The sequence below is a fragment of the Botryllus schlosseri genome, chromosome 4 (assembly GCF_051294905.1).
Source record: "Botryllus schlosseri isolate E-star chromosome 4, Bs_hap1, whole genome shotgun sequence".
In the NCBI taxonomy this organism is placed as follows: domain Eukaryota; kingdom Metazoa; phylum Chordata; class Ascidiacea; order Stolidobranchia; family Styelidae; genus Botryllus; species Botryllus schlosseri.
In genome coordinates, this window is record NC_137239.1 from 13,308,978 (window position 1) to 13,334,293 (window position 25,316).

At 40.3% G+C, this 25,316-nt stretch overlaps 1 protein-coding gene and 1 long non-coding RNA gene across 2 annotated transcripts in view; both read left to right on the plus strand.

The window, feature by feature from the left end:
- LOC145438169 (uncharacterized) overlaps positions 1 to 25,316 on the plus strand; it is a 373,612-nt gene that overhangs the window by 314,599 nt on the left and 33,697 nt on the right. The gene's annotated exons all lie outside the window — the stretch shown is intronic.
- LOC145437947 (carbohydrate sulfotransferase 14-like) lies at positions 111 to 23,740 on the plus strand (the record flags this gene model as incomplete). The annotated part of the gene is made up of 6 exons (XM_080315317.1): positions 111 to 321; positions 2,236 to 2,325; positions 3,514 to 3,617; positions 3,677 to 3,786; positions 18,907 to 19,101; positions 22,641 to 23,740. Coding segments are annotated over 6 exons (1,191 nt in total), but the record flags the coding sequence as incomplete, so codon positions are not given.

Below are 25,316 nucleotides of genomic sequence, written 5' to 3' on the forward strand. Positions count from 1 at the left end.
AGTTGAGTAGCACTGTTATGCAGCAGTATATGCTGGTTGCAATTTCACAGAATAAATGATTCATTCTTGACTACGCTGATACGCAGAATCCATGTATAGAAGACTAAATTATTTACTTCAGAACAAAACCTTCGAAGAGAAAAGTTAGCAAAAAGTTGAAGAAGAAACGCCGCCACGATTTTCAAAACGTGTTTGCTCCGATATGCGGGTTATTTGTGTTTGTCGGGCTCGTCGCTTACAGAAACTATCTGCTATCGGCGCATGACTCGGAGGTGGTGATGCTTCATCACTACAAGAGATACGCAAGGAATAGACTTATCGGTGAGTAATCATTAGGGCAAGATTTTGTTGCAGTCAAATCCGTGAAAAGTTGCATGTATTTTTCACAAAACTTGCAGTGGAAGTTGCATTCATTTTTCACAAAATTGCACTAAAAAGTTGCATTTATGGACAGGACAAGTTCTTTGAAAATATTAGGGTATGAGATACTCGAATCGATCCGTATCGATGCACTGTAGCAAAGAAAAACTCAACGTTGGCGATTTCAACAAAAGCAATAGCCTGAAAAAATTGACTTAGTGAAAATAGAATTTTAGGCGGTCTACCATGAATGTAACGTCAAATCAGAAACGACCTCAAATTTAAACGATACTGAAATAATCAAGCGATCTATTTACATGTTGAGCCAAATATTTCTAGTAAAACGTTGACTGCATGAAAAATCGAAAAAAACGTGCGAAAATTTGCCTGAAAATAGAAAAAACTTGCAAAAAGTTTCATGAAAAAATCGAAAAAGTTACAAAAAGCTGCATTGAAAAAATAGAGAAAAGTAGCAGAAAGGTGCAATATAAGAATCCTCCCAACAGCCTAAAACAACATACTACATAACTTTTTAGTATTTATCAGGGTTGTAACCAAGTCACAAGATTTCGAGTCACAAGTCAACCTCACTTTTACAGTTTTGACTCTCGAGTCAAGTCGAGTCATTTTCAATTCCCCATGTAGTCAGGTCCGAGTCGAAGTCATTGTGTGGAATGTTCAGTACCGAGTTAATGTCAAGTGAAACCCACTTTTCACAACTCTGTTTGGTGATATTGAATGCTTTGCATTCATAACATAATAATTTTCCTCACTTTTAATAGTTTCTGGTAGCATTTTCAAGTGCCACTACTGATAGACGAAATAATAATAGTGTGATAACTTTACTATTCTTCGAAATTACAATGAAATGTCTGTCTTGGTTGGCCCAGTCTCGAGTCATATGACTTGGTCCGAGTGATGCACAATGACTCGAGTACAAGTCGAGTCAATGCACAACTTGACTCGAGTCGAGTCGGGTCATTTTTCATTTTTAAGAAAATGACTCGAGTCAAGTCGAGTTACAAGAAAATCGCGAGTCGAGTCGGGTCATTACAATCCTGGTATTTATGAAGCTGCCGAAAGCGGTAAAAAAATGCAAAAGTTGCAGAAACTTGCCCTAGTAATCATATACCTTCCAGAGGTGACAGATTGCAACGCCGCCGGGAGATTGTGGTTTATGGATTAATGATTGACTGATGATGCCTATGCACAACTCAGCATATTCTTGGGCAATATACACTTACCCTTTTTAAATGTACGAGTTGCATCAAAGCCATATGCCTATCTGTGTCACAGCCTTACTTCATACTATATTCTTCGACAGAAATAGCAGCGAGGATATTTCCGGCTTCGAAGTCATGATGAGGCGGATGAGTCATCCCTAAACACTTTTCCGTATGAATTTCCTGCCCCATGCAGTCAAATACAACTAAGCGGAGTAGTCTGTGAATATACGAATGTAGAAAGATATGGGAATGAAAACGCTTGCAAGTACCAATCCAATCTTTGTTGTCGAAAATATATCGATGACACTATATGTTGTATAGAAACACAAGTTATCAAAATATTCCCGCATTTTTTAATTAGAAAATATATGAATGATGTGAGATCTATATTTGTCGGCCTATCTGAATTGCTATGCATGTTGACGACATGACGCATTGCGCAATGTCTATGTTAAATACAATTATCTTTGCGCCATTTCCGAATTACTACGATTCGCATACCAAACATGAACGTGAACTTAATATTCGCTGAGTGTCATATATATCAATTGTGTTGATTGGTATCGCAATCCTATTTGGAGATTTAAGAATGCAGCTTACTTTTAAGGGCAGCCACATTTTAAAACAGTACTTCTCTCACTTTCAACAGCAAATGCAGTCAATGAAACCCTGAATGAGCGCATACATATTACGGAGGCCCAACAAAAGCATAACAGAAAGGGCCCGGGAAAACAAGGAAGTAAGATTTGATGCATAGTAAGCCTGAATATTTGCTGCTATCTTCCGTATCATCATTATAAGTCATCTGAATTTCGATGGGATCATATCCATATCATACAGAATTAAGTATTTATTTTAAGAGTATTATTCCTATACTAAGAGAAAGTTTATTTAATATCGACATCGTGATTTCGGCAAATTTGCACAGAATCAACATATCCAGCAGTCTATAAGTCCGGTGCACTTGCAAGGCAACCCTCTCGGAGGTTTGGATGAGCACACCTCGTGTGCGGAGTGTGCTATGTGGCGCCACAGTTCATATATTTCATTTTCATCTCGTGGTATATTTCATTTATTGGCTGCTGTAAATTATCGGGCCCGATTATACATTGCGTTGTATGTTTTCGTCGTAAGCTGGCGCTATTACGCTGTCCTGTATTTTCGACATATGAAGAGAAGTATTTGACTTAGATTTACCTGTAAACAAACCTTTCACACATCTTTTGTAATATCGAAGGTCATCAACTAATAAGACTTAAGATATAAGTCCGAGTGCCTGTTCATGTCTGCAGTTGTTTTGCAACCATCTACCGACGAATGCCACTGGTTTAATTGAGATGTTGCAGATTTTTGTGATGTAGGTCACGTGTTCAATCATCCCTTTTAAGATGAAAATGGATTTCAAAAATTCTTACTAGTGTGCATCCAACGTCAGTCAATGGAGACCTGGTTGATGTGGAAAGGAATGGAAAAGGAAAATATCATGTATCTGTCGGATAAAAATGTCCGAGTAGCCTATTTATGTTAGCTACTAGGGATGGTGTGAACGTGAGGTTCCCGTTCGCGTTCTGTTGGCATTCACAATTGAAAATATAGGGTAAATATAGCTCCTTTGACGAAATACCTACGTACTATAGCTGTTGAACAGACTATTTCCAGGGTTCCAACCCTCCCATGTCGTATATGTCGGCTATATCGGTTGGTAATTGTACGTAGGCTCATAAACATGTTTTTGGAGAGTATTGACACAATTGTGGCATAATTTAACAACTTGAGAAAACACGATTTTTTTTAAGGCCATTGTTTAAAACACTGTTTAAAACATGCTTTAGTCAAAGTGTTTTAAACGACCATTTGTTTTAAATGCAACCCAAAGTATAGTAGTCATATAGACACGGGTGATCATTTGAAATCGCGGGTATTTCAGTCCTTTCGAAAGTTCTCATCCCCACACCATCTGCGAAAAACAAGAAATTGGCGTTGATACAGATGAGTAGAAGATATGACGACAGAAAAAAGTTACTGATTGAGGTAAGCAACACATTTCTAATGAATCGCAATTACAAATAAATGACAATTATTCATTGTAGACGTGTGGCGGAGCTTTGGGCCGCAAATGGGATGATACTCTCCAACTGATAGCTGCTCCGGATCAAAACGTAACGGTCTGCATTGTACAGAAAGCAGGCAGCACAAGTTGGTGAGTGTAGACTGCGATCATTGATTGGAATTAATTTTCAAATCGGCATCATCGCAGGGTGGGCTGGTGTTTCAAGAGTAGGCCTACCTACCACATATGTTTTAACAGTGTTGCTAGTTATGCATATCAACAAGTAGACCAATTCAAACGGTAGCAACCACTGCGAGGCATAAAGAATAATTATATACGAGCGTTGGATCGAGACTCGTGACGCAGTGGCGGCTCGTGACAATATCGGGTGGTGGGGCAAGGGCTGCGAGCGACCTTTATCAACATGACGTCACAATGGCGTTTTCCAACGTAAAAAAAGTAACTTTATGATGGTCACATGAATTTCCCGACAACAGTGATTTTAACGTAGGTGCCGCGAGAGGTTTGCCGGTGAGCCGTGACTTGAAGTGTGGTAACAAATGTTTTATTCATTTATTTTTAATCACAGGATTATTTTACAAAATGTACGTGAACTAAGAATCGACCCTATACCATGAATCAAGTATCAGGTCATCCTTAGTAGCATGCGTTTTGATTTCATGGTAGAGTTATAGATTACGCAAATCGATAGACCCTAAAATCCGACCGTCACCCCAAATTCGAAATCCGGATCCAGTCCGGCCAGGTAAAAAAACATTGAAATCCTGCTCCTGCTCCTGAACCGGACTGTGGCCATCTCTGGTTACGACCAGGTGATAATAGGCAACCAAAGCGGAGGCACCCGGCGTACGATTGGATCAATAGACTGGACAACTTCTAGACCTCTCATTTTCGCTCTGAAGGCAACTGCGTAAACTACGTACGGAATAAAGATTCAATACGATTCATGTTCTCACTTGACTTGGCCTGACTAATTCCAATGACTAGAACTCGAGAGATTGCGTAAGCCTAACTGGAAAGGTCAACGAGTTCGGACACATACGCAATTGTTATCTCATAGATTGGGCCTGTCATATTGAATCCAGAACATCAATTTGAATGGTCTTTGAAGAACTAAGGACAGCAGCCTCGGAACTTCGGTCTCGGAACAACGTAGGACATTTTGGCCTTGAAACTGGAGACTGTGACACAACACATACGGCTCACTGTCTATAAGTCTGCTGCGAAATCGCCGTTGGAAAATATATTAATATATAAATACATGAATAAAAGCCGTAACTTAGTATACTGTTACAAGAAATCATCGAGAAGTAGCATACGTAATCTCATAACCCATTCCGGTATGGTACACTGTCAAAATCAATGCAAACAGACGAACACCGAACTTTGAGTAAAATAGATCGAGGAATAGGCTGATCGAATGATCAGCTGTTAGCCGACATCGAAAATGAAATAGCTATCGCAATTGACAGGGGATTGTAAGCAAATGGTTTGAAGGCCACAATTTCACAGTGAAATGGACATTGGCGAACCTAAAATTATGCGAATACTTGAATGCAAACCGAGAATCTTGGTTAGCTGTTTCATGCGATCATCGAGATATACCATTGGAAATATCATCACCGATCTCGTTATGGAACGCAGACTATAGATTAGCACAGACCGACACCGGCTTTTGCGTGAGATCCGCAATGACGTAGGTAGGCTAAGTATCAGATCAGCGCGCATCTCTACCATACTCGACCTCGAAAACGAAATAACTGCCTCAATCATTGAGTGTCAACTTTAAGACTTGGCACCGCGTTCGATACTAAAATCAAGACATACCGTGTGAAAGCTCATGACAGATCTAGGTATGGAACATCGTTAAAATCAATAGAGACCAATAACGGCTTTTGCGTAAATTTGTTGGCGATAAATGAAGAGTCAGCTCTTACTCGACTTTGGAAACGAAATTACCACCCACATAGTTCAGTGACAAACTTAAAACTTGTTACATCGGTCGATACTAACACTTACCGTGCCAAATGTCATGACTAGGGCGTTTTTTTTTTGACATGTCAAAATTTGTCAAAATTTTGTCAAAATTGTAGCGTTAGGTCAAAATTTGTCAAAATTTTTCATAAAGTCAAAAGTTTTTTGACGTCTGCATTTCGTTCGTATCGTAGATTTTGCACTGTCGGTGAACTTATCATTTGATATTTTACAGCTTGTAGCCTATTTTATAGGCCTACGGATGTAAACGGCGAATTGTCTGCTCATTGTGAATCATAAATGGTCAAATAAAACAAGTAGGTAAACATGGTGTTGGTCAACGTACCGCAATATCCTAACTGAAGAAAGACTTCTTGCGCATCGCATCATTTTTATATTAAGAAGCGCTTGATGAAAAATTGTGATGTAGACAACATTGTCAGAATGAAGCAACACGGTGTGTCACCAGCAGTGTACGCACAACTTGAGTGTTGTCAGCCAACAACTGCTGCCGTTGAACGTCCATGGCAAGCTTCTTAGTAAGGACATGCACTTTCTACCCAAGAATGTAGGAAAGTATCTCTCGTTGTACTACGAATTTTTTAAATTTTTTTCACCATAATACATATTGTAACCACTAGAATTCTTCATAGGGCCAGATTTCGGTAAAATATTGGTTTTTCCGTGTAAAATGTTGCATGTTTCTAAGCCAAAAACGTTTTTTCATGCCAAACTACTTCGTTAGGACAGTCAGTTCCAACCAGAAATGAAGATAAGTGGTATAATTTTAACATTATGTGGGAAAACACCTAATTTGCATACGTTAAGTCAAAATTTGGTCAAAATTCATTTTGTTTAGGTCAAAAAAAGTCAAAATTTAAATTTTTTAGGTCAAATTTTTGCTTTTTTTAGGTCAAAAAAAAACCGCCCTAGTCATGACCGATCTCGGTATAGAACATCGTCAAAATCAATGGAGACCAATACCGGCTTTTGAGTGAAATCCGTTTGCTGTACTATGTACATGATAGATCAGCACACACTGAACTTCGGAGACGGAATTACTACCATTATCTTTAAGTAGCAAGCCTAAAACTTGGAACAGTGTTAAATACTACCTTCACGACATATCATACCAAGTTTCAAGAATTATCATGGTGCGAAACACCGTCAAAATCGACCTATACCAGCAAAGGTCGACTCAACGCATATTACGGTAACCGAGTTCAGATATAGATACGATTGTTACATCACACCTTAGGGGCGACCAGGCATATTTGCCCCGCTTGCTCGGCCATTTTACGAATAGGAGAGAGTAAATCACCGTTTCTTTATTGTGCGCGGCTTTGAGAGAATAGACAGTGAAAGCTTATTATGAGCGCTACCGGGGCATGCCCCGGCTAGGCATTCACAAAGCGAAAACACAGAAGAGAATTCGATTTTCGCAGAGACTTCGCTATGTATGGGCGTTTGCAAGCGAAAGCACAAGAAGAACGCGGGTTTCGCTGTGATCTCGGTATTTATTGATTGCTGTGCGTCTATAAATGGTTAAATTGTTATTGAACAGAATTTTAGGTGGGGCAATGCCCCAGTTGCCCTATAGGACGAGCCGCCACTGTCGTGACGGTAGAACACCATCAGAAACAGTGGCGGCTCGTCCTATAGGGCAACTGGGGCATTGCCCCACCTAAAATTCTGTTCAATAACAATTTAACCATTTATAGACGCACAGCGCTCAATATATATCGAGATCACAGCGAAACCCGCGTTCTTCTTGTGCTTTCGCTTGCAAATGCCCATACATAGCGAAGTCTCCGCGAAAATCGAATTCTCTTCTGTGTTTTCGCTTTGTGAATGCCTAGCCGGGGCTTGCCCCGGTAGCGCTCATAACAAGCTTTCACTATCTATTCTCTCAAAGCTGCGCACAATTAAGAAACGTTGCTTTACTCTCTCCTGTTCGTAAAATGGCCGAGCAACCGGGGCAAATATGCTTGCTCGCCCCTAAGGTGTGATGTAACAATCGTATCTATATCTGAACTCGGATACCGTGATATGCGTTGAGTCGACCGTTGCTGGTACAGGTCGATTTTGATGGTGTTTCACACCATGATAATTCTTGAAACTTGGTATGTCATGCCGTGATGGTGGTATTTAACACTGTCCTAAGTTTCAGGGTTTCTACTCAAAGTTTAGGGTAGTAATTCCGTTTCCAAAGTCGAGTGTGTGCTGATCGGTCATGTATCGCAAACATATTTCACGCAAAGCCGGTATTGGTCTCCATTGATTTTAACGATGCTCCTTAGCTAGATCCGTCATGAACTTTTACATGGTATGTCTTGATTTTAGTATCGAACGCTGTGCCAAGTCTCAAGGTTGACACTCAATGATTAGGGCAGCAATTTCGTTATTAAGTTCGAGTATGGTAGAGATGTGCGCTGATCTGACACTTAGCCTACCTAACGCATTGCGGATTTCACGCAAAAGCCGGTGTATCTGTGTTCCATACTGAGATAGGTGATGAGATGATGATATCATGAAACAGTTTACTAACATCCTCGGTTTGCATTCAAATATTTAGTTTTATTTTATATTCTCCAATGTCAATTTCACCGTGGAATGGTGGCCTTCGGGCAATTTGCTCACAATTACAACCCCTGTCAAGCGCGATAGCTGTTTCGTTTTCGATGGCGGCTAACAGCTGATCGCTTGATCAGCCGATTCCTCAGTAAATATTACGCAAAATTCGGCGTTGATCTGTTCGTATTAATTTTGACAGTGTACCATACCGAAAACGGTCATGAGGCTATACTTCTCGATGATTTCATGTAACAGTGTACCAAGTTTTCGGCTTTCATCCACGTATTTATTCGGTAATATATTTTCCGAAGGCGATTTTGCAGCAGACATATAGACCGTAAGCCGTATGTGTCTGTGACAGTCTCCAGCCTCAAGGCCAGAATCTCACAAGCTGTACCGGGACCGAATTTCCGAGGCTGCTATCCGTAGTTCTTCAGAATGATGTTTTGGATTCAATATTACATTTCCTTGTCCAATCTATGAGATAACAATTGCGTATGTGTCCGAACTCGTTGACCTTTCCAGTTAGGCATACGCAATCTCTCGATTTATAGTCATTTCCATTTCTGCAGATAAGTAGTCAGGTCAAGTGCGAACATGAATCGTGTTGAATCTTTGCTCCGTACGCCGTTTAGCCAGCTGCCTTTAGAGCAAAAATTAGAGGTAAAGCGACTAGGTCCGTATCAGCCTAGAAATTGCCCATTGATCCAATCGTACGCCGGAGGAAAGCGCACTCGTGTGTGGGCGGACGACTGTACACTAGGGCTCTTCAAAAATGACTTTTTTTCTCAAGTCGTACTGGCTACTTGATAAAATTGTTAGGTTACCTAATTTAAGCCTACACACAAAATTTGGTTCAATTCCAGCCAGTAACCGCTTTGCTACAGGAGAAGTAAGTTTCTATTTATTCTATAAAAATAAATAATAAAAAAATTGAAAATTTTCTGTTCACCCCATGAAAGTGTTAGTATAGAATGTAAACGTGGAATGGCAGCGACCGATTTTGCAGCTTCGTTCCGCTTCGCTGAAGCTTTACTCGGACTTATTTTACGGCAGCTACTGTAGAATTTCTGGCAATCCAAAAGTTGTCTTCCAGAACTCAGAATTTACTGAATCCGGTCTTGATCGAAAGCTACTGCCGCACTGATTTCGAAAATATCAATCAAAATATGGTGAAGCACCGTACTGAGATTAAAAACCCCCCTCAACATCTAAAATCTGCATTGTTCAGAACAATCGGATGATCGCAAAACAATGACCATAACAATGACCCATTGCGGCTCTTCGATTGTTCGGACAATGCCGATAATCCAGACTTGGAGGGTGAATTCTAAGCGGTTCAGTGCCTGATCATATTTTTATTTACATTTTCGGAATCAGTGCGACAGTAGCTTTCGATCAAGACCGGATTCAGTAAATTCTGAGCTCTGGAAGACAACTTTTGGATTGCCAGAAATCCTACAGTAGCTGCCGTAAAATAAGTCTGAGTAAAGCTTCAGCGAAGCGGAACGAAGCTGCAAAATCGGTCGCTGCCATTCCACGTATACATTCTATAGCAGAGGTCTCAAACACGCGGCCCGCGGGCCGCATGCGGCCCGCGACACCATTTTGTGCGGCCCGCGACGGCATTTTGGAATTTCATGTATTCACCAATATATTCAAGTGCCGTATATCTTTTTTAGATATATAAACTTAAAGTTCACGTGCAACTACTATATAATAACCGAAATCTCAACAAACTTCACTATCACATCACTTTTAAAAGCTACCATGCTGTGGAAGATCGACTACTACGTCTCATTTCTAGTTTATAATGATACGACATGACCCGTCGATGATTCGTGACTGAAAATTGTGATTTGGTTTGATGCGACCTTTTCGTTACTCGATTTCGGATTGACTGGGTGATTAAATTAAAATGACTTGAGTTGAGTCGGGTTAAACGCCAAAATCAAAGAAGGACTTGCGACTCAGATCGGTGACTTGGTTGGTAATCCTATGGACGCAACAATCTATGATACTGTCATGGGGAATGTTAATATATATAAAAAGGATGTAGCATAAGTTGCGTGGGGTATATAGCTATCTAATCAGGTCAGTATGACAGCCATTGGTATTCTGTGACCCCCGTGACGTATAGTTGAATATATGCTAGGTGTTGTTTGTTCTCTTTATCCATGTTATTATCGTTGGCGAGTAAGATAGTAGTACGCTCTACAGCTGTAACACCAATGAATTCTTCGCCGATTGGACATTCCAATTCCATGGGTTCTTAACCAGGGTCCGTAGACTCCATCGGGGTACGAAGCACCACATCAGGGTGTACGAGATGCATTGTGGAATTAGGCCTATATGCTGTGGAATATTTTCTGGGCCAATTGATTCAACTGGAAAATAGTCCCCGCGCTGCGCGCGATTTCATGTGAATGGGCTTTCTGATTTTAATGTAGGTACCATCAGAAACTGTGGTGTAAATGGACAGGGGCTACGAGAAATCTTATCGGAAGCACCAGGGGTACGATCGCTAAAAAGGTTAAGAAGCAATGCTATTACTATGGCTCAATAATGATTATATTTAGGTTGTTATTGGTTATTGATATATTCCAATATTAATCGAAGGCAAAATCGAACGCTGATTTAGTTTGACTTTGGCAATGACAGTAACAACAGCCGATACTTATCACGACTGTATCAAAACCAGGATTAGGCTACACCGCTAAAATGCTCTGATATCAGATCAATCTTCAGTAGATTTTAAAATATTTTACATAGAATTGTGGCACGTTAAATGTCCACTAGCTGCAATATTATAGCCCGTCAGTTTTACAATGTCATGAGGCATGATCTGTGCTCTTGTATGATGTCTATAACTCATTAATTAGAAAAATTATGCCCGACACAAAATCAATTTTATTGAAATATTTGAAAATGTTTTTTTTTTCGTGTCACGAGTGAATAATGCAATAGCAAATTACATTGCCACGATGTTTGTGGAATGCCTACTTTGAAATTATACATTGAATATCCCTAAGATTGGTGCTGCGGCCCGCGGCGTCATCAAAAACTGGGAAATGGCCCGCGAGCACATCTGAGTTTGAGACCTCTGTTCTATAGTGTTAGGCTGCCTATAGAAACGATGCTCACCAAATTTGGTTCAATTCCAACCAGTGGAAGCGGAGTTATTGCCGTCGAAAAATTTGGATTTGAATAAAATAGTATGTACGGTGACCGATTCTTTGTTTATTTATTATAGTTATGCTCACCGTAAATACTATTTTATTCAAATCCAAATTTTTCGACGGCAATAACTCCGCTTCCACTGATTGGAATTGAACCAAATTTGGTGAGCATCGTTTCTATAGACAGCCTAACACTTTCATGGGGTGAACAGAAAATTTTCAAATTTTTTATTATTTATTTTTATAGAATAAATACAAACTTACTTCTCCTGTAGCAAAGCGGTTACTGGCTGGAATTGAATCAAATTTTGTGTGTAGGCTTAAATTAGGTAACCTAACAATTTTATCAAGTAGCCAGTAGGATTTGAGAAAAAAAGTCATTTTTGAAGAGCCCTACTGTACACATCATGTTCTTTCCGAATAATTTCAATCAAGTGAGCCCAGGTAACTCAACCATGTCTATGGCTAAGGAAAAGTGAGTGGTTTTCATCCTTATTACTCGAGGCACACTGACAGTTAATTTACCGATATATTTTGTTATGGCTATGGAAAAAAAAGTGAAAAATTCATCAAGATGAAATAATTTATTCATGAAATTGTTTAATGCGATATGTGCTCGCATTTCAATTTAACACAATGCTTTGATTCCTGCTTGAATGATGGCAGGCAGACTCGTAATTAATCTTCCATGGATAACAGCTGGCTTTTTATAATGTTTTACGTTTATGGGTGCCACCGCTTTGATTGCCTATCCCCTGGTCGTAACGCATCAGGATCGTGTACCAAACACTTTCGGACGAGGGCAAATCGATTTGACTCGCTTTCGGGACGAGAATCCATATACAAATCGGGTCGGAGGCGCTGCAGCACTTTACAGAATTGCTGAGCATGGAACGATTAAAACACCACAAGGTGTCATGCGAATGCTCTTTGTAGGTAGTTGGTCTGTGTATTTTTGGTATAGTCTTACTCGGCGCTTGCGTAATCTCTACCACGAAATCATAACGCATGCTACTAAGGATAACCTGATGATTGATTCGTGGCATGGGAACGATTCTTAGTTCGCGTACATTTTGTAAAATAATCATTTGAATAAAAAACAATGAATAAAACATTTGTTACCGCGCTTCAAGTCACGCCACCGGCAAACCTCTCGCGGCACCTACGTTAAAAATCATTGTTTACGGGAAATTCATGTGGCCATCATGAACGTTGAAAAACGCTACTGTGACGTCATATTGATAACAAGTCGCTTGCGGCCCTTGCCCCACCACCCGATATTGTCACGAGCCGCCACTGATCAGAAACATTAACACGAATTCAGATATATTAATCATTTGGGAACTTAAATAGCACCGCATTTGATAATTCTATTCTGCTTACACTTGCCTGACTGCATTTTGTTTGAAGTGGACACGGGGTCATTATAACATCGTGTGCGACTGCTGTGGATATTATGATAGCCAGTCATGTGTGTTGTATGGAATACTGAGTCATTGCAAAATCGCGTGTGAGGGGTGTGCGACTGTGCGTATTGTCCTGGAGGGCCATGAATAGAGTAGTTTCCAAATCGATATCATATTCCTTGAATATTTCGCAGTGATCACTCTGCTTATTGGAGATTTTCGAGGATTATATATTGTTCGATACTAGAAGGGGTTTACTGATCATCGAGAAGGCCGGTCTCATAACTTCGATACACGGTGGAATATCATATATACTTATAATATGTACATATTATGTGCAATTGTGCCATGGGTAACCTCCTGTGTCTAATGGCCATTGGCCATGTGTACCAAAGTGTGAGCTTATTATAAACTTAAAAACATGTCTACTAGGGCATCATCAATTTAAATAGGTATGACATACCATGGTAATAAAACAGTGGTACGCGTAGGCCTATGCAAGTGGTAATCGAAGAGTTCGGCGGTTTTCAGTTTAATTTAGTCCGAAATTGGTTCTTGCTAAAACCACTGAAATTACGCGATGCAAGAATTAATTCAGTTTTGCAGCAATTTCACATCAGTATCATTGCGTCTAATGAAATTCACAACTGAGAAAGCCAATCAACTGCTATGATTGGCAAACTTGACTATTGCGACTAATAGACTAATTGATCAGTGATCAGTGATCATATTTGTATGCAGGATAAATTTAAAGTCGAAGCGAAGGTATAATCCAGAATTGATTCAGCACAATAAAATACGAAATATTATATTTGTTAAAGTCTGTGGTTGTATGAAAAGACCTTTTTAATTCCGCCATCATGTGCCTTGATCCATTCATTGCCTTGATTCGAACCATGCAGAAAAAGATCGAGATCACTGATCTGCTGTAAGTAATACTTTAGGCCTACACACTGATAGACAAGCTTTTGCAAAAAAAGAACAGTTGCCACATCGCATTTAAAGGGTGTAACATTGGTGTTATTGCAGAGTAATAGCATACCGGTACATTTCATTACAATAAGTCAGTCAAGGAGCCAGATGTTACACAGTGCATTAAAAACACAAATCGATGATACCCTACTTAAACGATCGGATTAACATTGGGAATCACTGCATTGATGCAATAGGACCGCTAGAAGTCGTTACCTTGTCGGCTCAGTTTTGCAATGTTTTGTTTGCACAATTAACAGGTGCGGAATATCCTCCACACCGAGTGGGGTAATGTGATCATCATCACGGGTGACCCTGGACCTTGAAATAACTCCATCGCAAATACCGGATTAGGTGTTGTGCGCTTGAGTGATACCGTATAATCGGTAAATAATGACCCTATAGGGCAGATGGGGATTCCAGGTTTTCTTCGGAATGAACAAGAGATTTCGAGTGGGCAGTTGCCATAACAGAGATATTGTTTATTCAACAGCGATTGAAACGAACGTAACATTCATCAGAGTTACGGAACGTGGGTATTGTCACTATGTTTAGACTAGCAATTCGAATCTCCATTTCAAAACATAGGTGAGATACACTGCGCTTCATGTCAGCTGAATTCCCAGAGCTTTGAACATCATTTATAACATGGGTCCCCAACACGCCGCCCGTGAGATCATTTTTTGCGGCCCGCGACTTGAATTGAGATTTCGTAAGAAAGCTAAGAAAACATTTTGAAATGCTGAAATTGACGTTCAATGTCCCAAACACTCCCAAGAACAATACGCTTAGAAAACGGCTTAGGACAGTGGCTCTGAAACCCCCTTCAGGAGGCGCGAAAGTATCTGAAGGAGTCGTGAAGCTGCGGTAGGCTGAAAAATTTTTCGCGCTTCGCGTGATTTACCTCGGATTTGTGGTTACAGTTATTGCCCTGCTGTATATAATCCGGAATTCATATTAGAGAATTCGCTCATTAACATTCATAACCTTTCATGCCACCAAACCATCTGTTGGGATTGTTAGTATTATGGATGCATTTTTTGATATGATAACGGGCGTGAAATTTTTCAGTATCATAAAGGGGGCATGTCTAAACAGGTTTAAGAACCACTGGCTCAGGGCTTCCCCACACGATCAATCTTTACGTGGAGATGGTCTTTCAGCTGGTACCGTACCTCGCTAGCCCCCACAAGTGTTTCCAGGTATCTTGCACAGCTCGGAGTCTAAAATGAAATGAAATTGATGACAGTGATCTTTTGTTGTATTTTTATTCCTTTGATAACATATTACTGCTTTTGTGGTCACTATACCCATCGCCTATGTTCGGTAGCACAGCGTTGTACTGACATAGAGTTTTAAAACGTGGTTGCCTACTTTATATCGATATTAAATTGATGCGGCCCGCGACCGCTTGGAAATTTGAAAAGTGGCCCGCGACCCGTTTTGAGTTGGCGACCCCTGATTTATAATGATGAAACATCGCGCCCATAATAGAAATAAGCTTATTTCAAACTTCTTGTCTTGGTGATTGCACTCAGGGCTTTGGAGCCGTAATGGTAATTCGTAATCAGCATAACACCGATGGAAAACTATGCATTGTGAAACATCGTGCCCATAATAGAAATAAGCTTATTTCAAACTTGTTGTCTTGGTGATTGCACTCAGGGCTTTGGAGCCGTAATGGTAATTCGTAATCAGCATAACACCGATGGAAAACTATGCATTGCGAGATTGATGCTTATATGAGATAAAGCAATAGACCTAACTTGTATTGAGACGAATATATAAGCGACGGATATAACCATGACATTGTTGCACATGTAGATTTAGAGGTGCGCATGCCGCACACCAAGAAACATTGTCTACTTTCTGAACTGCACGTACTTCGGTGATAGCTTTTTAATCGTCGCGCCAAATTGAATAGTGTGTTATCGTTTTGGCCTATGAATTGAAATTCATTCAAGCGCACGATCGTTTACTCCAGTAACGATTTGCGAACGTAAATAGGGAAATGCATCGAAGCAGCCGAGATCGCTATTACAGTCCGCATACCCTCCGATTGCCGCGAGGCGACCTATGCAATGCGGTGTCCTAACTCTGCTCTGGTGTTGAGTATAATAGAGCAATTAGTGATTGGATGCGCGCTTTCCTATTTCTAATCATCACTTTTGTGTATTCATTCTTGTCTGCTTGAGACACTCGTATTCCTGAATTGCCGCGCAATGTCACTTGCGAGCTTGCAGTATAATTGGTTACTGACTTGTACACTATACACTGTGACAATACACGACGTTGAATTAGGTTTTCAATATTGAGGCAATGGCAATGGCTATGTCATGTCAATAGCACTAGTTTCGAGTGTATTCGATTCGTCTGAAAGGGAACCTTCTATATACTCCACTAAACTTGATCGACGACGGATGGTTTGGTAAGGAGCGCACCAATATCGAATTTGAAGCCATTGGGTATGTTGGGTAAAAAGTGGATTTCTGCTGACAAGGTCGCGACATGCGCTCATTTCTGCAGTTACATCTGAACAAATCGCACCATTTCAAGATTACATTGGACTGTATGGCTCGATATTAACGAGCGCATTAGCGGTATTAAAATATCACGTCACTGTTTCAATGCTGTATCATGTATACAATGTAGGGGAGACCGGGGACAAATGTAGCTAGGGGCAAATGTAACAATCGACCTCACCGCTAGTGGGGTGGAGATATCGCCTTGATATTTTGAGTGCGCATGCGGTAGTTATCTCCCCTAACATACATGGAGCAACGTTGAGCTACGACGCGAAACCCCGGATTAATTTGAAAAAAACGAAATTTTGGACCCCTGAGTAAATATTTTCTGGTCAGGAATAATTTGTTCAGACGGATAGTACCTCAAGTAGTTGCAACGTAATATATGTAGCTGGAACAATGTTACAATAGTCTACCGTGATGATAGGAAAACTAGGACTTGCATCGCCGGGAAGGTACTATACTAAGACGCTAATCATGGTGGAGCGTGTCAGGGGCAATCGTAACACTCTGTTACTTTTTCCCCTTAAAAATATATTTTTAATGCTGAATATCTTTGTTTCCTATTTTGGTATCACCATTTATCTACTGAAGACCAATCTTGCAACAGCAATAAGTTCAATACCAGAACAGATACTACCTTGCCCTATAAATTCCAACATGATCATTTGTCGGAAAGGCCATACAAAAGTAGCGATGTCAAACTTAGAATTCGTTTATTTCCGTGATTCTACCATCCTTTCTCATGTTGATCGGCTTCTGGTGTGTCGACCTTCAATGGACACTTAAGAACTTGCCCATGACTGAATCCTCACCTTCTGAATTTGCACATGGCCCACTTACATTTTGTCATTTGGTGGGAACAATTTATTTTAATTTTGTACAGAACCGAAGAATGCCATTAGCTTTGAAGCCACATAATGTTGTGTCCTCCTTTTTCTACACCATCATCGGCCCATTCAACCAAGATATTTTAGCCAGGTCAGTTTCGCACCTTTGCAAGTGACCGAATGACCAATCCATAATGCACGCTGAACAACAGCACCTTGGTGGAAGAGGCCGAATATGTGTAGGGAGATGAAATTAATGTGCTTCTCGTACACTTTGAGCTCATGAAGAAGGCACGAATGGTGATACTGTATTCAGATGCCAATAATGCGATGGGGCGTACTATGGAAACGTTCAAACTTCTCTTTCTTTAGTTTAATGCAATAATACAATTAGTGCTCCCATTTACGTGGTTCATTTCATTTGATTTTAATTATAAATAGCACTTTTATAATTGCCCCGCATGGGTGGTACAATTGCCCCTGGGTACGGGGCGATTGTAACATTTGAGCGGCGATTTTCGCGACCAAAAATTTCCATGATTGATTGTTGATTGAGTTACATTTTAGTTTTTATACTAACTATCGAGTTGCTGGCTTCTTTATATAAAACTTTGGAAACGTAATTTCCATGAGAAAAACACGTAATGTTAGAAAATCCAAAAATTGTTACAATTGTCCCCAGTCTCCCCTACATGTACAATGTGCATGCAATGGCATGGAGTAAATTGCGCTCTCGTGCGGATATGACGTCATCAACAGACGAAGTATTTATTATGTCACAGGACTTTGCATATGCCCACAAAATGGTGGTTCCTTGCGACGGCTACAACCCAACCATAGTTGCCGGAGCCTTAGCTTGAGCTGAAGCAGGTATCAATGCTCTCCGGAGCTGGGAGCCGGAGCTAATTCATCATAGAAAAGACCTCTGCAGCCTGAGCTGAAGCCGTTTTAAATTTACGACTGCTCCAAAGCCCTGATTGCACTGCGCACGAGGAACAAGCATCGACAACATCTTCCCTGTCGATCTGGTGCAATTCACTGCACTTCGCCTTGCTTCTAGCTACAATACTCCGCTTTCACGCTTATGTCAATTCGTGTATAATTGAGCCGAACACACCATGGTATAGCTGAACGGCGTAAGCCGTATTTTACTCTGTGTGCCACCTAACAAACGCGTTATTCAGTGGCGCAAGAAAATGACCTAATATATTATATCTCGGTATTATATGTACAAGTACATTGGACATTTCACTCAACTTGTGTAAAGGTGACAAATACTTCTCTTTTGTTACCAAAAAGAGTCGATAACCGTGATTCACACAGCGCCCTTCGGTAATAATATGGACATCGAGATTATTGTGCTGTTTGTTCGCTCGTGGTATTCATGGTGCTTTTTTATTACAATGGTCATTTACACCAGGACTATATTATTCACTAGGATTACGTGTCTTTCGACTTGTAGCGCGGACATCTTCTTGATTTTTGAAGAGATCGCTCACGCGATCATGGCGGGGAAGAGCCTAGATGAACCTCCAAAACTGGGGATGGGATTCTGCTGACCTCGATCGGACTCGAATCCACAAACTATTATGTTGCGGACGTGGATCATATCGCTATATGTCATTAGTGTATTGCAATGTAACTGTTACAGCAGTGAACATATGATGTAATACTCCAACACATCGTAATAATGTTACAGGCTAATCTACATCATTCAAGTCATTCATTAAATGTTTGGTCATACACGACATGAAAAATAAAAATTCTCAAATTGCATTGTTGAATATAGGCACAAGATGATATACAAAATGCGAACCGGTCAAGCATGGGTGAAATCGGGACACCAGTCCAACCGACAAGCAACGATCGACCTCTCTGAGGAGACCAAAGAGCTACTTACGCTGTCGAGTCAAGCTAAGCGGATAATAACGGTCAGACACCCCTTTTCGAGGCTGATATCAGGATGGCACAACAAATTTTACAAGTGAGCAAATAATACACCTACATGCACATTCCGAAAATAATAATGGCACAATAATTGAGCACATCGCCGTGAAAACCATTTTGAGGCATCTTGCAATGCAGCCTAGACTGTATAGTGTAGCCTACATGCACTGTACACTAGAGGTCTTCAAAAATGACTTTTTTTCTCAAATCGTACTGGCTACTTAATAAAATTGTTAGGTTACCTAATTTAAGCCTACACATAAAATTTGGTTCAATTCCAGCCAGTAACCGCTTTGCTACAGGAGAAGTAAGTTTCCATTTATTATATAGAAATGAATGATAAAAAATTTGAAAATTTTCTGTTCACCCCATGAAAGTGTTATGCTGTCTATAGAAACGATGCTCACTTAATTTGGTTCAATTCCAACCAGTGGAAGCGGAGTTATTGTCGTCGAAAAATTATGATTTGAATAAAATAGTATTTACGGTGAGCACAATTATAATAAATAAACAAAGAATCGGTCACCGTAAATACTATTTTATGTAAATCCAAATTTTTCGACGGCAATAACTCTGCATCCACTGGTTGGAATTGAACCAAATTTGGTGAGCATCGTTTCTATAGACAGCCTAACACTTTCATGGGGTGAACAGAAAATTCTCAAATTTTTTAGTATTTATTTTTATATAATTATTAGAAACTTTCTTCTCCTGTAGCAAAGCGGTTACTGGCTGGAATTGCACCAAATTTTGTGTGTAGGCTTAAATTAGGTAACCTAACAATTTTATCAAGTAGCCAGTACGATTTGAGAAAAAAAGTCATTTTTGAAGAGCCCTACTGTACACATGTGCGACTACACTTCCTTAGCCCTGTTCTCGAAGTGTGAATACATACGCTCAGAGGATTTGATTATGACAAAATAATAACAATTACCTCTGGCCACTTAATTGTGGCGTGTCGTTTATGCCATCGGAGACTTTGCTTATACACCGCAGATATTGTAGGGTTGCCCTTCGTCCGGATTTTCCGGAAATGTCGGGAATTTCACTGTTCAAAGTGCGTCCGAGAGGAAATTGTAGATTATTCCTTAATGTCAGGAATCTTGAAGGCTTGAAATAGGCTGAAAATAAATCAAGCTCACCAATATTATTTTGGGACAATTTATGAGACTTTAAATTTTTCTTGGCGCCGTACGCGATTTAGTGTCATATACATTGATTTTAATATGAAGACCACCGCCCTCGCAAAAAAAAGACCATCATTTACTGAAATAAGTCTAATTGTGATCGCGAATATAGGAGAATGGTATATTACTGTAGAGTCGGTTAAGGCCGTTTAGATGCTCTAGTCAAAGTAGTGGATCTAAACCAGGGAGTCAGTTGTCTTTATGCTGGGATTCGCGAAGATGTTGAACGTAATCAGTATCCGAAATAGGCCGTGACAGAGAAGGTGTCATACCTCATTTTAAAATCAGCTAGTGGGCGCTAAAAAGTGTCCGGAATTTCAGCTACGAAGATATGGTAACCCTAAGTTAGTGGAAACATTCACATAACACGGTGGATCTCAAACCTTTTATGATCGCGACCAAGAGTTTCGATTTGAAAATGATGCGTGACCCGAACTCTCAATTGGCGGGCTGGTTACGAACATAATGGTTAGTAATTTCGCCCAAATCCACTCACTGCTTGTATGTTTGAAGCTGGCAACTATATGCGTCCGCAGTAACAGTAGGGTTATCATACGTTCTCCTTTAGCTGGATTTGTCCTCTTTCTTCAGGAATTTTAAAACCCTAAAAAGTGGATAATGCGGGAGTACCTTCTCTTTTTAGTCAGCACAAGATTTCCAGTAAATATTTCAAAATGAGCTGTTTTCAATTTCATAACTTACTTTTATGATTTGTAAAAAGTGGCCTCTCCGAATTCCAAGATATGATATATAAGTAATAGCAAATACTCGTCAATCGTCAATCTCCATCCTCAGAATAACAAAACTCAATCAATGATATAGCAACTATAAGGTCTGTTGGAACCATTTCTATCCATATCCAATCGAAGTGTAGCCAAATACTGCTACGTGACATCCTGCGTCACACGGAAAATAGAAAACCATCTATAGGTTATTCGGCCGTGCCGAGCGTGCGTGTGTGTATGTATTATATGGTGTACGTGGTGCACATGGTACATATGGTGCACTACCGGTCACTCGTAGTTTTTCTGAAATGAAAAATTACTGTCTCAGTCATTTTAATCATGCTCCCGACTCTTTAATCTTCATATTGATGGTCAGACACAAGCCATAAGTGGAGCTTTGAAATGACGCTTCGACCGATCTGATTCCCTACTTACCTGGTTCGCATTCCTCAACGATCGTCTCATCTTCTATTTACAAAAGTTAACTGAAATTTTCAGAAACGAGCCACCGATAGCATCCGCTTAGTTGGCATTCTTTTAATATACCTTGGTATTTAATTTTCGTCCCCGCCGACCCAGAGAATAGCCAAACTACCTCTAGTTTAGGACAGTCTTGGGATGAATCGAGTCATGACTTGACTCGAGTCAGACTCGAGTCACCTTTTTCATATGACTTGACTTGACTTGACTCGGCGAACCAGAAATATGGATTGACTTGTGACTCGGAGCAAAATTATCGAGTCAATTTCAAGTCATCGAGTAATCAGTATTGATAAAAGTCACTGCATCTTGCATATGTTCGGATTGTTCGTGAAACACTGGTGTAACTTGTGAGAGTGACCAATCATTCAATCACCGTACGTTTTACTGAGGCTCCATTGTTTTCTTACAAATAAATTGACCACAAACGAAGTGATGGAAGCTTACAGCTTACGCTGTATAATAAAGTATTTTGATAGCAAAATGTATATTTCTGTTCTCTGTTCTTAACTTAACCAAACCTGTTGTTTTACTGAAATTGAATTCCAATATAGGTTATATAGTCCTCAACCAATAGCGCAGGCTGGAATAGTATCATATCAATTTGTAACTGGGTAATGTATTGCATCTTATCAATTAGTTTCTCCATCCTCTATTTTGGCTGGTAGTGGTAACTATAATCCGCGGCTATTCTATTACTTACGTAGTTTAGCATTTCTACGTATATGTGAGCAAAAAAGCGCCTTCTTGCGTTTATCTTTACCTCTATATTCGTTCATGAGTCCAGAATCAATGACCACTCAATCTGTATTTTTGACAGCTAGCAAAATGTAATGACGTAAGCATGCCCCATACTTCGAAAAGGCAACTTGACTTGAATTGTGACTTGACTCGTGACTTGACTTGACTTGACTCGACTTGACTCGAGTCACCTCCAAAAATCGAGTGACTTGACTTGACTCGAGTCACCTTCGAATATCGATTGACTTGACTTGACTCGAGTCAAAATGTGCAATGACTCGAAATGACTCGTGACTCGAAGGTAGTGACTTGATCCCAACACTGGTTTAGGAACCGCTGGCATAACACGTAAAGTGATACTGTGCAATATATCATGTGAAAATGGTTGTCGAACCTTGGGGACGTTTGTTTCGCCTATAACTATTCAATATTTTCTCGTCAAGGGACTTTGAAAAGAATGGCTTATTCATGAACAAACTAGGATCCTACGCCGGCCGCCACCAACCCGAAGAAAATCACGTGATCGCCTTTAGGGATCTCGTGGAGTACATCGCCGATACAGGACTAGACAATGTCGACGTACATTTCAAGTCAATCGCGCAGTTATGCAAACCATGCCAATACCCATACGATTATATTGTACGGGCGGAAACTGTTTTAGACGACCTATGGTACGTGCTGGAGAAGATCAACTCTACAATGGATACATTTAATAAGCATGTGGTGAAAGCGGTGAGTGCTGACGCGTCAGCAACATCTGTGCAAACTCCATGGGAGAAAGACAGAGACACGATTAAATTCTTTTTCAAATCAGTTCCGCGAAATATCGTGGAGAAGTTGATGGTTCTTTACTCCGATGACTTTGAAAATTTCGGATATACGTTTGACTACGAAACGGATACTATTGGAGATATTATTGATTGACACTGGCGATATTGCAGTATGTCAGTTGCAGTGTATCAGTTAAATTCTCAATCGGAGCCAGATAACCGTGCGGATCCCATTTCCTTGGAATGTGGATTGCATTCCATTGGAAATATTTGGAAGTCAGATGAAACCAGTATACTTGGAGCAGACTATCACTGCAAAAATTCTGAATCCTGTCACGATACGGATACGCCTCCTCAGAAAATGCGACCTATAACGTCCAATCCTGCTATGAAAAACTCATGTCAGTTAAAATTCATATTACTGGTCCTTGTGAGCTTTCATCTCTGACCGCCTTCTTCAACCTATTGCGAGGATATTCGATAACAACTTCTCCAATCCAGTGTCAGATGACAAAGCATATTAATACATATGATAATAGCACGAATGTTCAACCAGTTTCCTGCAGATTGGCTTACCATACGTCCTCTTTTAAGAGGATTTGTCGTCTTTTTTGATTTTTTTGAAAGTGTACTCGGAGGACGCCCTTTTGTCCTCTTGTTTGAGATTTTGTCCTCTTTTTTGAAAATTGAGGTCAGATTTAGAGCAAATTGCGAGCGATATGCCGCAAATTAGCACAGAAGTGACGCTCCGGCGGGTATTTCGGAGTGAAAAACGGTGATTTTAGCTTTGAGCGAGAAGAAGACGTTTTTGTTTTTAGTCTTCCACCCGCCGGTTTTCGGGATTCTTCTCCGTTTTGCAAGTCTGTAGTTTCTGAAAAAGTGTCCTCTTTTTAGATTTCCAAAATTTGGTAAACCTACCTATAGAGGAAGACCTAATGCATGCGATAATCCTATGGGACGACAAATTCCAAACGAAATTCAAGTCCTGATGATATAAAATATAAAACGCTGATATTATAAGTCCCCGTCCCGTTTTTGTCGATAGTCGATGAGTGCGAATTGGAGATTTATACGCGTTAAATAATAGAAAACCATCCAACGGGTAGGTAGGTAGGTAGATAGGTAGGTAAGCTTTCTACAGTTAAACCCCAAGTAACATACTCGCGAGTGGCTTATATAGCGTTAATTGCGACTGTGCCAATATTGTGCAACGTGCATGAATGTATGATGTACTCGTATATTATACAACATCATGCGCTCGTCCAAGATGCTAGCAGATTTGAACACAGAATTCACGATCGGGGTATATCAAACCTACCAAATCGCGGTGAACAACATATTCAAGATTAGTATTAGGAATATCGGCAGTAGCCTACACGTCCCCGCATGATAATTTATCGTGACGACTCTGCGTATCACAGGTGCTGGCGTATGACGGCGGGTTTTGCAGTCGTTAAACGAATTTAGCTATACTGGTGTAAGTTCAAATTTAATTATTTTCCTCTAACAATATACTGTTTTTTTTAATGCATGCCAGTCACACTTTGTCGGCACACGGTTGCCGTGAACGATTCAAAATTGATTATCTCGAGGACTTGTCGGCGCGGCGTTATGAAAACAAATGCACAGACTTGGAACGACATGTATCAATAAACGGGTGACAGTAACGGGCACACATCCTGGTACAAAATAGCCGAATATCTACAATACCACTTATAAACTATTCCTGCAGGTCATACATCTCATGGCTGCATGAGAGTTTGTTAGTATATAAATATTGTTTTATTACTTTTTGTATTTCGGGCTTAGCTTTTATGGAAGTGAGCAATATGTAGTAGCGTATATATTTCGAAAACAGAGGTAGATGACGACCTGTCAAATTCTACTTACCACCTGGTTTATACTCAAGATCAATGGGGTCTCCGCTAAATCAGGATTAATTGCACCAAGCAGCAGTGTGCTGCAGTGAAATGGACAAATCGACAAAATATCCCAGCCCACCAGGGGCAAAAGGGCTCCCTGGTGTGGCGCCGGCTGTCTTTCCCGCTGCCAAGTTGGGCGTTTTCCGTGCGATAGTATTCACATTCGATACATATTTTTGGACAGGGTGGTCGTCTCAATATTTTCACTGTTGTCACGAGATTTACTATATCATCTGACCTGGTTTACCAAGATCAAACGACGACCATCGTTTGTGTCACCGCCTGTCATCAAGCGTTATTTACTGCTTGGTCACATGTTGTTGAACCCATAAAGGGTGAAGACGTCTAGCCGCGGTTAATCTAGATGCGGTCGTGCGAGTGTCAACGGATTTCGAAGGCAGCGCGGCCATCGTCCTATGATCATAAC